The 14946-nt window shown below is 43.6% G+C and overlaps 1 protein-coding gene across 1 annotated transcript; it reads left to right on the top strand.

The window, feature by feature from the left end:
- Nucleotides 1-2889: 2889 nt before the first annotated feature.
- ubald2 (UBA-like domain containing 2) lies at nucleotides 2890-14234 on the top strand. The gene is made up of 3 exons (XM_030408756.1): nucleotides 2890-3196; nucleotides 10854-10910; nucleotides 13815-14234. Exons 1-3 carry the CDS (start codon nucleotides 3077-3079, stop codon nucleotides 14169-14171), a joined length of 534 nt encoding a protein of 177 aa, XP_030264616.1. The 5' UTR covers nucleotides 2890-3076; the 3' UTR covers nucleotides 14172-14234.
- The last annotated feature ends 712 nt before the right edge of the window (nucleotides 14235-14946 follow it).

Raw genomic sequence — 14946 nt, 5'->3', positions numbered from 1 at the left:
GAGTTATTTGCTGATGTTCTGAATGTACAGGACAGTAAACTAACATATTAGATGTTTGTGACAATGTTAATTGTTAATATTCTGTATTTAAAGACACTGAAGTCTTTAACTTTGTGCACTGAAGTGATATAAAGTTGTTTACTTTAACTTTTACTGAAGACATTATTAAGCAGAGGTGTTTCACAGACAGACGCTGATGTAGAAACTTGTGTTTGTGCATAAACTGAAATTAATCTGCATTAAAACTCTGTCATATGTGATAAACAGGTGGGTGGATGGAGGTGGAGGAACATTATGGAGTCAACATGAAACAAACAGAAGGTGACAGGAAGCAAAGTCTGTGACAAAGTCCAGCATGTGGAGGAGTTTTCATGTTAATAATTCACCTCAGAGCTTCAAGTTTCACTGTATGTTGTTGTTTTGGTGGAGAAACGACCTGGAGGTGACCGTTGAACCAATCAGAGAGCTGCTTCACAGATGGCAGCGTGTGATAGGATGACTGAACAAGTCCAGGAAATAAAAATGAAAGGAAACATTATTTCAGTTTTTTAACATATTTTTGTCAGGAAACTTAGTATCTTTGTTTTTGTGTCTGTATTGGGCTGCAGACTTGTGAAATATTGTGTCGTAAAAATGTTTTTCAATAGTGTTCATTTAAAAAAGTGAATTTAGATTCACTGACTTTATTTATTAATTTATTTATATTTACTGTTTTTTCCTTTTGTTATTTACCCCAAACGTATTTGTGTTTTTTTTTACATATTTTCTTTTAGCATTTTTAAATACATATCTGCATAATTGTGCTAATAAAGGGGCTGTCAATCAAAGTGTTCCATGAAAAAATATATCAAAACAATAATTCATAAATTGGAAAATTTAATGGGAAAGTAAATAAATAGGGGGGAAAAATGCATGAGCACTTTTAAACAGAAATATCAAACATGTCATATTTTATTTATTACTTCATGCCTCCATTTATTTTTAATATATTTGGCACATTTAATGTATTCATTTGTTGATTCATTTATTTATTGAGTTACTTTTGATTTTGGCAGTTTCAGTCCGTCAGTCAGTCAGTTAAAATTAGTTTTTTATCTATTGAATCATTTATTTATGTCTTTACTTTTTATTCTGGCAACGTCAGTCTTCCATAATCAGAACACATACTCACATACTCACATACACAACAGACTGTGTACATGAGTTAAAGGATTTTAACCTCAAAGATATAATATGTTATATTAAAATGTTATATTAACTGTCAGCCGGATCTCTTCAGACGTGAGTTTTCTGTGGTCCAGCTCCAAACACCCTTCAGGTAACAGCACCCTCCAGCAATACATAATAAATAGGCCTCCTCTGTCACATGTGCTTTCACCTGCACCACAGATGAATTATTCAGGCCGGTGGCACAAAGAGAGCTGCAGCTTCATGATAAGAAGATTAGTGTTGTTCTGTCAGGTGAACTGTTCTCCACCCGTCTGCTGCAGGTCTTATTTTACCAACATAACAGTCAGGATCATTTAAATCTCTCGAAACTGAAGCTGAAAATGGTTAAAAAACAACAACATGGAAGTTTGGAAGGTTTTATTTAAACAGCCCAAAATCACAAACCACGCAGCGTTAAGTGTTGCGTGTCGACCAACAGACCAACAGAGTTTAAAGATTAACATTTCTATTCTTTCCTTCTCTGTGACAGTAAACTGAATATCTTCGGTTTCTGGACAAAAGACTTTTGAGGTCGACTGTGGAGGACTGAAACTGTCAGAAACAAATAAAGAAATAAATCAGTAAATGGCTCAATGAATAAACTAATAAGCCAATAAATGCACCAAAAAATACGACCAAAAAATAATGTAGGCATTAATTAATTATTACAGTGTGAGCAAATGTCATATTAACTGATTCATTCACCTGTTTATTTACTTTCCCAATATAGTTGTTACATTGTTTGCCTAAATTCTCTGCTGTCAGTCTGTTAAATATGAATATTATATTATATACTTCCTCTTATGTGACACTAAACTGAATATATTTGAGTTATGGACAAAACGAGACACTTGAGGTCTAAACACTGATCAATATTCTCACCTTATTCTGATATTTTTTAGATTTGTTGTCTACAAATCCATTAATTGAGAAAATAAACAACAGATTATTCAAAAACCCAAATAATCTGTAGTTGCAGCACACATCAGTATATATTGGAAATGTATGCACGACTACATAAGATAAAAAATGTCAAATAAAAAGATAAAAAATTGCAGTAACAACATGTGGGTTGTCAGGGTCAGGGTCACCAGTTTCTATGAGAATCATTTCAAATAAATAAAAGTATAAATATAAAGTATAAATATATTAAATAGTTTGCTACATATGAGCACATGTAATGTTCATGCTTAAGAGTGATTCAGTAAACATGTGTCCATGTATGTAAAAATAGTCAATATAGTCTTTTATTTAATCATAATAATTATATATGATCTCTATAAAATAAATATAATAACGTTTTCAGCTCCGTCTCATACGGTCTTTGCTGACAGGACATATTAGATTTGACACAAATATCTAAAAATATTTGTAAACATTGGAATATTTCCTGTGTTTACTTGCCAAACGAAGCAGCCAATCAGCTGTCCGTATTCAGCTGATCTCCAATAACACACATTACGTCAGTGTAACGGACATGAATAACAGCGCGTGTACAAACTGCCGGATGTCCACAGAGGGCGGAGGGCTGATCACAGACAGACTCCACCCACCGGCAGTGTCCCTGACGAGTAAAACAAGCGCTACAGTGAATTTAAACACGTCCCAGTGGTAACCAATCAGCGCCTCTGTAGTACTATCTCGCTGCGGAGCCGTCCAATCAGCGGCGCTCTCCTCTTTGTTGTTAGTGATGACATGAAAATATTGTTGTTGCTGCTGGTCGGAGGCTGCGGAGACTGAGCGGCGGAGACAGGCAGCAGGCAGCAGGACCGGGTCTGAGGGTTCAGAGGAGTCCATCGAACAGAACTGTTTGACTTTTAGTTTGTTTTCGACCTTATTGCAGCTGCGCGTGGCGAGGAAAGAGGCCATGTCTGTGAATATGGACGAGCTGAGGCATCAAGTCATGATCAACCAGTTTGTTTTGACGGCGGGCTGCGCCGCCGACCAGGCGAAGCAGCTCCTACAAGCGGCCCACTGGCAGTTCGAGGTGAGCGGGCTTTATTCACTGTGTGCTCCGTGTCGTCCTGTGGGTGAGCTGCTGTTTAACCTTCAGACAGTTTCCACAGACTCACATCAACTTCCTGTGTCGGTTATTTTCAGTGTTGTGTGTCCTTCCTCGCGACCACGCGCCGCTGTGAGCTAACAGAAGCTAAGCTAGCAGCTGAGGACGTGGTGTTTGAGTCAACGGCCGTTTTTGTTTACATCCTCCTCAGGAATCCACTGTGTCATCGCCGAGCTAACTGTTGTTAGCCTTAGCTCGTCATGATAACCCACTCCTCATAAAAAACAACATGGAGGCTGCCGCTGGCTGCCTGCGCTGTAGTTTAATGGCTGTCAGAAAACACACGGCTGTATGTTAACGTGGAGATCAGTGATGCCATCTTGTGAGAGCAGGCCCGTCTCATGACATGTTCTGCCACTAGAAACTACAGGTTGGGCCGGTTCGGTCAGCTCTCAGGATGATAGATGGATCCCTGCCAGACAGACGGCTTCAAAACAATCCTGTAATCACGTTTCCTGCCTGGATGGACAGCTGGGAGTTGATGAGCCAATCACAGGCTTTAAAACTGTCTTTAATAACTGGATTATTTCAGGTTTTAGTCATTTTACAGGAGGATATAAAGAGGTCACACTCACTGTACTCACAGCTGAGAGGTGTGACATTGATCCTGTCCAGTTAAATATAGACTGATTAAGATGTATTATCCTTCCAGCTGTTCTCATTTATAAACCTGCTCTGCTATGAACAGTTATTTAAAGCTGAAATAATTAGACTGTTAATCTATTCTCAGCTCCCAGCTCCTCTCGTGTGCTTCTGTCTGCTTTACACGCCTGGAAATTGAATTATTTTGGATGTTAAGCTGTTGGTCAAACACGACATGACATCAGAGACATGAGACGGTGTGTTCATCGCTGTAGTCACACAACATGTTGTTCTGTAGCTGCCAGCGACCGGCAGCACAGAGAACACGTTGGAACCAGAGCTGCAGCGATCAATCGATTGGTTCTCAGCTGTGAGATTGATCGTCAGCTCTTTTGGTAATTGATTAATCAGTTTGAGTGATTTTATTTTCCAGTATTTCTGACGTCAGCTTGTTGAATGTGAATATTTTCTGGTTTCTTTCCTCTGTGGCAGTAAACTGAAGATCTTTAGACTGCCAACAAAACACCAAACTTTTTTTTTTTTTTTTTTTTTACAATTTTCTGACATTTTATCGACCAAACAACTAATCGATTCTACGAGAAAATAAGCAACAATGAAAATAATTGTTGGTTGCAGCCCTGCAAGACATTTGAACGCATCATGTGTCAGTAAAATCGAGAACATAACTGTCAGATTAAAGGGCTGGAAGGGAAGCTAGGAAGGTGGCAGGGTCCGCCACATATAAACAGATGAAAACAGTGTGAAGCCAGTTTGTGTATTCAGTCAGGAAAACAAAGAGAGTTTGTCAAAGAAAATGAAAACAGACTTTATATTTGCAGCCCTGCAGTTATTACACACAACTCTGCTGCTCACGTCAGCTGACTGAGGGTCAAAATGGCCGCCTCATTACAGACGTCTCACAGTGATCCTAACATGAGTGTCTGTGAGGAGCCCTCTGGCCTCAGAACAGCTGACAGACACCTGAAGGATCTTCCAGATGGCCCTCTCCTCAGACCACTCCTCCGCCTGCGTTAATGACCAATCTGTCGGGCTGCGTTGGGCCGCAGCGGGCCAGGTGGTTCAGCAGAGGGGCGGGTGGAGGCGGGTGGAGGCGGCTCGGCTCAGCTGCTCTCTTTAGTTATGATCGTCGTCTTAACTCGCTCAGGAGGTCAGAGGTGGAGGTTTACTTTAGGTTTGATATTGGCCTGACAGTATCTGCAGCTTTAACGATAATCGATCCACTTATTGATTAAACCTTTCAGTCACTTTTCAAGCAAAAATATAAAAAAAATGTCTGGTTCCAGCCTCTTAATTGTCAGGATTTACTGCTTTTCTTTGTCATTCCTGACAGAAAATGAAGTCTTGGGGTTTTGGACTGTTGGTTGGACAGTTGTAGACTGTTTGGCTGCACATTGGATGACCAGTATTACAATATTTTGGTTTTCTGCGACAGATATTGTGGTATGAATACATTCAGGAATTGTTATCAGAAGCTTCAATCGCTCTTAAAATCAAAATAACGAATAACTTTGGAACGACGGGGTGATTTTTTACCATCAGATTCCCTTAAAACTGAAGGAATAATTCAATAACAGATCGACGTCTCTTGTAGACGGTGTGAGTTTTCCTTTTGTATCAGGCAGTAAAGAAGTCTTGACGCGATGAGAATGATTGTTAGTTTCAGCGCTGGGTGGCAGTTTCAGTTTACTGGTTGCAGCTTCTCTGTGAGACCGTTTTCTGATGTGACTGTGAAGTGAAACAGGAGTGTACGCTGAGAGTGTGTGTGGTGACTGACTCCAGTTCTCAGAGTCCGTCACTGCACTGAGTCACTCACCTTCATGTTACCTGAACAGCAAACACAGTCAGAACCCACAGACGCAGCAAAACATCTGATCAAACTTCCGGTTGGATAAAACTGCGTCCTTCTACATAAAAATGTGATTTTACAGATGTTTTCCTTTATTACCGAGTGTGTCATAACCATGTGATTAAAATTCATACTTTGATACTGTGACTGGAGTTTTAAAGGCAGAACTGCTTCAGAGGCAGAAATAATGGGCTGTTTGTCAGAGAAAACAATTTGGATTCGTCACCTTTATGCTGTGGAAAATAATAAAAGAGACAAACTGATTATTTGAGAAAATAATCAGGTTAATTGTTAGTTGCTGCCCTGTTGTTTCAGACAGGTGGAGGTGACCATCCACCATCCTCCCCTGCAGGCCTGAGGTGCTGAAATCAGTTGCTTTGTTTTGAATATAACAGAAGTTAAAGTGTGTTTTCCACTCTCAGCCAAATAACTACCAATTAGTGTCAATGAGGCTGGCAGATATATTCTTAATTAATCAGTTAATTGTTTGGAAACAGTAAAAGTTTCTCAGAGATGTTCAGTCTGAAACCAGATCTGGTTTGTTGTTTTTTGATGATGGATTCATTTTCTGTCATGAGCTTCTTTATTGTTGAGCTCACAGTTTGAGCTCTGGTGTATCTGAGCTCAGGTGTATCTGAGCTCAGGTGTATCTGAGCTCAGGTGTATCTGAGCTCTGAGAACACGAGGTGTGGTTGTGTTTGCTGCTCTGTCAGTGTGTGATCGTAGTAAAAAGGTCTTTGTGTGTGTCGGCGGTGGCCTGATTATTTCCTCGGTGCTCTGCGAGGCTGAAGACGTCTTCTGTTCTCGGCTGCCTCTAAACAACATTACTGCTGCGTTTATACATCACATGTAGAAGATGTTACAGACGCGGGTCGTTGCTGTTTGAGTTCCCTTAACCAGAAACATCAGATGTCTCTATTCAGCTTGTTGGCTGTGATAACAGTCTCCAGAAGCCCCGACATCCCAGACTGACCTGGAAAGACGTTATTTAAACCCTCTCCTCTGTAGCTGCTTGGCTAAAAGTGTTAGCATGCTGCTTGCTGAGAATGTACAGAACATCTTCTGGTTCACAGCAGACGAGCTGATGGAGACGTCTGATGTTTTAAATCACGTCTCAGCTGCTTCAGCTGTTCAGCAGAATCCTGCAACTCTGTTTTAATGTGAAGCTCCAGAACTGTTCTGTGGACTACCACACTTCACCTGACTTTATATCATCAGGAGGAGGAGAGGAGGACTTTATATCCTCAGGAGGAGGAGAGGAGGACTTTATATCATCAGGAGGAGAGGAGGACTTTATATCATCAGGTGGAGGAGAGGAGGACTTTATATCATCAGGAGGAGAGGAGGACTTTATATCATCAGGAGGAGGAGAGGAGGACTTTATATCATCAGGAGGAGGAGAGGAGGACTTTATATCATCAGGAGGAGGAGAGGAGGACTTTATATCATCAGGAGGAGAGGAGGACTTTATATCATCAGGAGGAGGAGAGGAGGACTTTATATCATCAGGAGGAGGAGAGGAGGACTTTATATCATCAGGAGGAGGAGAGGAGGACTTTATATCATCAGGAGGAGGAGAGGAGGACTTTATATCATCAGGAGGAGGAGAGGAGGACTTTATATCATCAGGAGGAGAGGAGGACTTTATATCATCAGGAGGAGGAGAGGAGGACTTTATATCATCAGGAGGAGAGGAGGACTTTATATCATCAGGAGGAGGAGAGGAGGACTTTATATCATCAGGAGGAGGAGAGGAGGACTTTATATCCTCAGGAGGAGGAGAGGAGGACTTTATATCATCAGGAGGAGGAGAGGAGGACTTTATATCATCAGGAGGAGGAGAGGAGGACTTTATATCATCAGGAGGAGGAGAGGAGGACTTTATATCATCAGGAGGAGGAGAGGAGGACTTTATATCATCAGGAGGAGGAGAGGAGGACTTTATATCATCAGGAGGAGGAGAGGAGGACTTTATATCATCAGGAGGAGGAGAGGAGGACTTTATATCATCAGGAGGAGAGGAGGACTTTATATCATCAGGAGGAGGAGAGGAGGACTTTATATCATCAGGAGGAGAGGAGGACTTTATATCATCAGGAGGAGGAGAGGAGGACTTTATATCATCAGGAGGAGAGGAGGACTTTATATCATCAGGAGGAGGAGAGGAGGACTTTATATCATCAGGAGGAGGAGAGGAGGACTTTATATCCTCAGGAGGAGGAGAGGAGGACTTTATATCATCAGGAGGAGGAGAGGAGGACTTTATATCATCAGGAGGAGGAGAGGAGGACTTTATATCATCAGGAGGAGGAGAGGAGGACTTTATATCATCAGGAGGAGGAGAGGAGGACTTTATATCATCAGGAGGAGGAGAGGAGGACTTTATATTATCAGGAGGAGGAGAGGAGGACTTTATATCCTCAGGAGGAGGAGAGGAGGACTTTATATCCTCAGGAGGAGGAGAGGAGGACTTAATATCATCAGGAGGAGAGGAGGACTTAATATCATCAGGAGGAGGAGAGGAGGACTTTATATCATCATCAGGAGGAGGAGAGGAGGACTTTATATCATCAGGAGGAGGAGAGGAGGACTTTATATCATCAGGAGGAGGAGAGGAGGACTTTATATCATCAGGAGGAGGAGAGGAGGACTTTATATCATCAGGAGGAGGAGAGGAGGACTTTATATCATCAGGAGGAGGAGAGGAGGACTGGATTAACTTTTTGGATGAACTGTTCCTTTAACTGCTACGCTGACGGATCCGTTGGTGTTATTTTTCCATGAACTCTTCTCCGGCTGTCTTGTCTTGGTAACCACGGAGAAAATGAAACCTTGTTCATTAAGGATCCTTGAAGGAAACCTTGGTAAACTGGGCGCTCAGCTGTAGGTTGGAGTCTCTGTGCAGTTTGTGTTCGCAGCGGCAGGAAATGTGAGCTGACAGTGTGACATTAGTGAGTGACGCTCAGTGAACCTGGTCCTGAAAAATAAACTGAGCGCAGACAAAGAGCAGCGTGGACTCACTGGCTCTTTGCACAATAGCAGCAAAGCACTTTGACGCTTTGATATGTGTGTCACGTTGTACGGCAGACATTCCTGCACCGCCGCTGCTGTTGTCAAACAACCAGAGCGTGGGGGTGGGGATGAGTGGAGGAGTGGGTGGGTGGAGACTGTGGGGGGGAAACCACTGCATTCATTGAAGTGTTGGCAGGAGGAGAGGCCTCCGGTGGAGGGGAAATGGAGGCTGCACTGAGCAGTGAAACAGCTCTCACTCCCTCATGCTCTCATGGTTTCTGTCCTGTCGGCCTCGTGTGGCTCCGTCACCTTCACATGGTTTAACTTTCAGTATGTCTTTAAACTAACAGAGCGTGTAAGAACATGTTCTGAATCTCACCAAGTGTATGTGTGTAACTTCTAGTCAAGAGCGTCTCGTTACACTAAGACACAAACATCCAGACAGACAGAAGCACAAACACATTGTGATTCTAAACAATTCTCACTTGTTCCATTGAGTAAAGGATAAGCATTACAAGCAAGAAACATCTTAGATTCATTGTGAAGCTGCTGGATATGACGTGTGTCCGCTCGGTTTTTATACACAAGCAAAATAGAGCCCAAGCTGAACCGACATGTTTGTGATAAATAGTCGGCTCAATGAAAACCATTAGACGCTGATCGTCGTCTGTCCCTAAATCATTTAAAAAGTGGATGAACTTCTGAATGGTCGGCACCAAAAACTACTCTTCTCTACTTCCTCTGATGCTGAGTGAACTCTACTGTGTTATAGATTCGGCCATCTTGGTAGTTAACTTCACACATGAGTGAGTGTTTACCTACAGAATGACATCACAGCAGCTCTTCCCGTCATGAGTGTGAATGAGATCCAGAGGAATGTTTTCTCCTCGCTGACGTGTTCAGGCTGGTTCTGCTCTTATCAGACGCTGTTTCTGTCTCTCTCAGGTCGTCCAGTGTGTTTGTGTTCACGCCGGCCTCGTCTGCGTTCACAACAAAGACGAACAATAAGAGAAGCCAGCTCATTTCCTTGTTAACACAGCGAGGCAGCCATGAAAGCTGCTGTTTACGTTTCACAGTGACTCGGTGTTCCAGTCAGCCGGCTCCTCGTCCTCCAGCAGGAAGGAGACTCGCCGTGTGATTATCTTTATGAATAATCACTGAGCAGATTCTTCTCCCAGTTAACTGATTCATAGTTTGGGCTTTAGTTAAGACAAGGGTTGAAAATGTCCGTCTTAGGTAACGTCTTGAAATTCTTTGTATTTTCTAAAAGTCAGAACTGAACATCAGTGACACAAAGAACCAGTCAGTGATGTTTTAGGAGAACATAATCCCTAAACAGTCACAATTAATTAAAGTAGTTGCTAATTAAACTGAGCTTAACTTTGTTGTAACTGAAAAGAAGTTTCTCAGTTTTATTTTTGAACCAAAATGAACATTTGTTGGTTTTTCAGACAGAAACTTGTCGGGTGTAAAGTTTGCAAGTTCAGAGTCGATTCATCCATTGACTGAAAACAGTCAATATGTAAGAATTCTGCACTTCACAGAGTTTTCTTTAGTTGTGTTCTCACATTGTCCCAAATGATTCCAGCAATGTTCAAACCACAGAAATCCACAAGTTTACTCAAAGTAACCGTTCGTTTCATTCGGTCACCTGTCGCCATTTTTTGGGTTTGTCAGTCGGTGAATTAGACAAAAGTTAACACGAAGAAAACTTAAAAACATTTGAGCCCGAGTCACGTCAGAAGTTTTAATCAGCAGTCAGGATTTTATTGGTGTATAATATCTGATCATCCCTTTTTTAATATAACAAAATGAGCTTTTGTTCAGAGGAAGTCAGACTCATCTGAAGTCTTCCTGTTACACCATCAGTCACTCAGCTAATCTGAAAAAGCCTCTGTGCTCCACAAACCCTGTTTTAGATCCCAGCGTGAAGATAAGTTTTGACCCTGAGCTCATGTGACCTGTTAACTGACCTGTGGGCTGATGGAGAGGAGGAAGAGGAGGAGGAAGAGGAAGAGGAAGGGTCAGCCCTTCTTCGTTAGCTTGTGTGTTTTTATTCTGAATAAATCAAACTGCTCCTAACACCACCTCCTCTCTGTCTGTCTGTCTGTCTCTCTGCAGACCGCCTTAAGCTCCTTCTTCCAGGAGGCCAACATCCCGAGCCACCACCACCAGATGGTAAGTTCACCGAGATCCTCGAGAAAGAAAAAGAACTGGACTTAAGGCTGAGTGAGGCTGACTGCTCTGTGCAGGATGGTGGGATGGATGCACCCACTGACCTGCAGAGACACACAGCTGGTCCACACACACACACACACACACACACACAGAGTCTGGATCAGCACTGAAAGCTTTACAGCACATCCAGTAATCAATGTGAAACATTCGGATGGAGAATAGTTTTTTTTCCGTCATTATAAACTAGAGCAGTGCAGTGTAAGAAAACAGTCGCAGTACAACTTCTCATCCTCCGCTGCAGATCTGTTAAGCTTCCTAAACACTGCTTTTGTTGAATGCTCTGATTTCCCAGGCCCTCTGAACTACCCACAGTGCACCAGTCTCTGCTGGATCCCCATCACCTCAAACACACACTGAAATACATTCATTCACTTCAGATGGTCCTGTTTTGTTTTTTACCATTCCTGAATCACTTTCATACAACTAGCGCTTCATCTGTTAGCTCAATGCTAACACAGAGAAAATAAAAACAACTGCACCAGACTCCCTTAACAAAACACATGATTTTGGGAGTTGAGTGAGGAGAAAATCATACCTCAGTCTGAAGAAGATGATGATGCTTATTAAAGCTTATTAAACTGAAGTTCTTTATTATTGAGGAAACTTCTCACTTCTTTCGGGCTGAACCGACCCCAGAGGGAGTGTCTGCCTCTGATCACAGCTACATGAAGAGTCTTTGTGCTATATGCAGGGTGTGTTCAGTCATAATAACATTTAATCTCTAACACAATAATTACCGGCTCATGACGAGGATTCACTCCGTTTGAATGAATCAAATAATGACTGTGTTGGTGCAGAACTTGCGTCACTGTGTACACAGAGACGTCTGTGTCTTTGCTCCACGGCTGTTTATGCAACCATGTTTCTTAACAGTCTGAATCTTCTCCCACTAACCAACCACAATGCATCCTGGGATTTGTCCCATCCTGACCGTGCAGAAACGGCACGCCAACATCTGCAGCCGTGTTTCTGTTTTCAGTCTGAAGCTTTTTTTCTCCTCTGGCTGTTCTCTCGTTGGTGTACGTGCCTCTCCGTCTCTCTGGGTGGAGCGTGTTGGAGCTCAGCAGAGTGAGGAAGTGTGTGAGAGGCGGCGGCCATGGTTTGTTATTATTTTGGGTGCAGTGCGGTGACATCATCTCGCCCGAGGCTCTGTGTAGAGAGAACAGGATTGTTCACTGGAAAAAAGGAAGCGAGTAGACGCTCAGGGTGAGCATCAGCTGCAGGACGGCCTCTTACACCCCCACCCACCTCCTCCATGGTGGCCTTGAGGAGCGTGCCAGAGAAAGAAGTCAGTGTTGCAGCAATAATGAAACCGTGATCAAATATTAACTCTCTCTGCTGACAGTTAACCACAGAGGAAATTCACAGAGAAAAGGCACTGAAACAGAGCTCTTATTGTGAAAAGCTCGTCACAAACAGAACCTGATCGAGTCACAGATCAATAAAATAAACAGACGAAACTGTACAAATGTTCAATGTTGTAAAACAACTTTTAAAATGATCAGAGATCAGCGACCCGAGTAAGATCTCAATAAGATCTTTAAGGTGTGTGTGCGCGTGTGTGTGTGTGCGCGTGTGTGTGTGTGCGCGTGTGTGTGTGTGTGTGCGCGTGTGTGTGTGTGTGCGCGTGTGTGTGTGTGTGCGCGTGTGTGTGTGAGAGAGGTGTGATTGTTTATAATGTTCACAGTCTTCCATCAACATGAAACACAGAAATTGCAGTTTTGTGAATGGAGTCTGGTGGAGGGAACAGAGTCTGCAGCGTCTGAGAAACAAAGTGTGTGTCTCATCGTCTAAACACAGTTCAGGAGGGAAGCAGCTTGGTTGTGTGATTGAGTTGTTTTGGTCTGCACACAAACATCCTCACAAACGTGTGTGTGTGTGTGTGTATGATTTATGTGTGTGCACATGCCTGAGTGTGTTTTTTCTAAATATACCAGTAGTCCTTCCTCCTGCCGCACAGCTGAGAGGACCCCTCCTCCATTTCTGGCATCTTGTGTGTGTGTGTGTGTGTGTGTGTGTGTGTGTGTGTGTGTGTGTGTGTGTGTGTGTGTGTGTGTGTGTGTAATTGACGTTGGTCTCACTGAGGACTTTTGGCATTTAGCAGCGTGTCTCTCTCGGCTCACGTTACCTCGGTCAGAGCGAGGACTCGACAGAAAACACAGTGTGTTATAACGGCTCATGTCGTGACGTAAAAATCATTAATGCTCCATGCATCAGTCAGAGAAGTTTCCTGATTGAAAAGAGGAAACATCAGATCAGATAATAAATGCTCAGTGTTGATTCTGCCGTCTTGTTTTGACTGATTCTAATATTAAATCAGTGGAGAAATAATTTATAGTTCACTGAATCAATATGAAAACAAAGTGTATGTTGGGACTTGAACTGGTGAACTCTGATCCTGCGTCAGACTGAGGGATTGTTCTGTTCTTACTCGTTGATGGACGCTCCTCCTGAGCTGAGCCTGGACGTGAACTTTCAGCCCTCATTAGTTTGTTTTTAAAAAGTCTTTATGAGTGAAACCTTCTGTCTGCAGCCCAACATTAAAAAGGCCTCCATCACCTCCATCCTTTCATCTGCAGCCAGCATTCAATCAGGACATGAAGTTGTTGGTCTCCTTGTAAAAAAGGACATTCACATGACTATTTCACAAAGACACTGAACAGTAAATACAGACTTCTTCTGTCCCCAGACTCTCTTAACAAACGTCTCAGTTGAGTGAGTTGTTGAGTTTGGAGAAACACTCTCTCACTGTTCATGTCATTTGTAAAAACATTTTGAAAAGCAAACACAGAATTGGTGAAACAGACTTCCTGTTAACCTCCGCCTCTTGTGTCCGTCCTACAGATGTGCACTCCCAGAAACACACCCGCCACGCCACCCAACTTCCCGGACGCCATCACCATGTTCTCCAAGCTGCGGGCGTCAGAGTGCGGCTCCAGCGGCGGCAGCGGCCCCTCCCAGGTGTCCATGGCGTGCTCCCCGCCGGCCCCTTCCTCCACGTCAGGCTTCAGCTCCTTCTGGGCCTCCTCGCCGCCCAGCCACCAGCCGGCCTGGCTGCCTCCGTCATCGCCCACCGGCCACCACATGCACCACCACCACTACCACCACCACATGCAACAGACTCCCATGTGGCCCCCCGTCTCTCAGCCCAGCGGCTCCCAGCAGCCCCCTGTTGTATCGGCGCTCCACGGCCAGAGATGAGACTGAGCGGCGGGCTGCGGGGGGGGCGGGGCTGCTGGGTCAAGTGTAGCCAAATCATCTGTTTGGAAGGGGAGGGGTGGGGGTGGGCTGTCGAGGGTGGGAGGGGGGTTACATGTGTGGAATGAGAGGAAATGGAAAAAGACAAAGACACTGCTGATTTCCTCTTGTTTTTCTAAGTGAAGACGAGCCGTTCGGCTCTGCAGGAGACACTTTTCACTCCGTCTTCATCTTCGTCATCGAGCCGAGGAAGAACCGGCTCACTGATGACACACTTCACAGAGTCCGGGGAAAAATGCAGAAACTTCTTTTTCATCATCAATGCAAACAAGCCCAGGACCCGACAGAGCACTGAGGATAGGAGCCATGTGATCTGTTGAAGTGATCTTTTCTTTTTTAGAAACTCTGTCAGAACAGGAAGGCGACAATAACCAGCAGATAAACAAAAGGAACGGAGCTCAAATCCCAAAATGTTCCCACACGTCCGTTCTGTGGTTTGGAGGAGGTGGAGTTTGATTTACAGCCTGAAGAACGCGTCCGTGACACTGAAATATGTCTGCTTGTGTGTGACGTTAACAGCAGGTGATCTCTGCTGGTTAAAACACTTCCTGCTGCTCTCAAAGAATCTTCAACTGTCCAGATGAAAAAACCTTCTGCAGCGTCAAACATATCAGCGTCAGTCCATGAGAGAAGCTGCTGGTTAGCATGTCCTGAAGGGTTAGCGTAGCTGGCCGACTTCAGTAGGAGTGTGAGTCACCAGCTGTGCTCTCCTGCTGAT

Source organism: Sparus aurata, chromosome 23 (genome assembly GCF_900880675.1).
Source record: "Sparus aurata chromosome 23, fSpaAur1.1, whole genome shotgun sequence".
NCBI classification, from domain to species: domain Eukaryota; kingdom Metazoa; phylum Chordata; class Actinopteri; order Spariformes; family Sparidae; genus Sparus; species Sparus aurata.
This window is presented reverse-complemented; position numbering and strand designations above follow the sequence as displayed.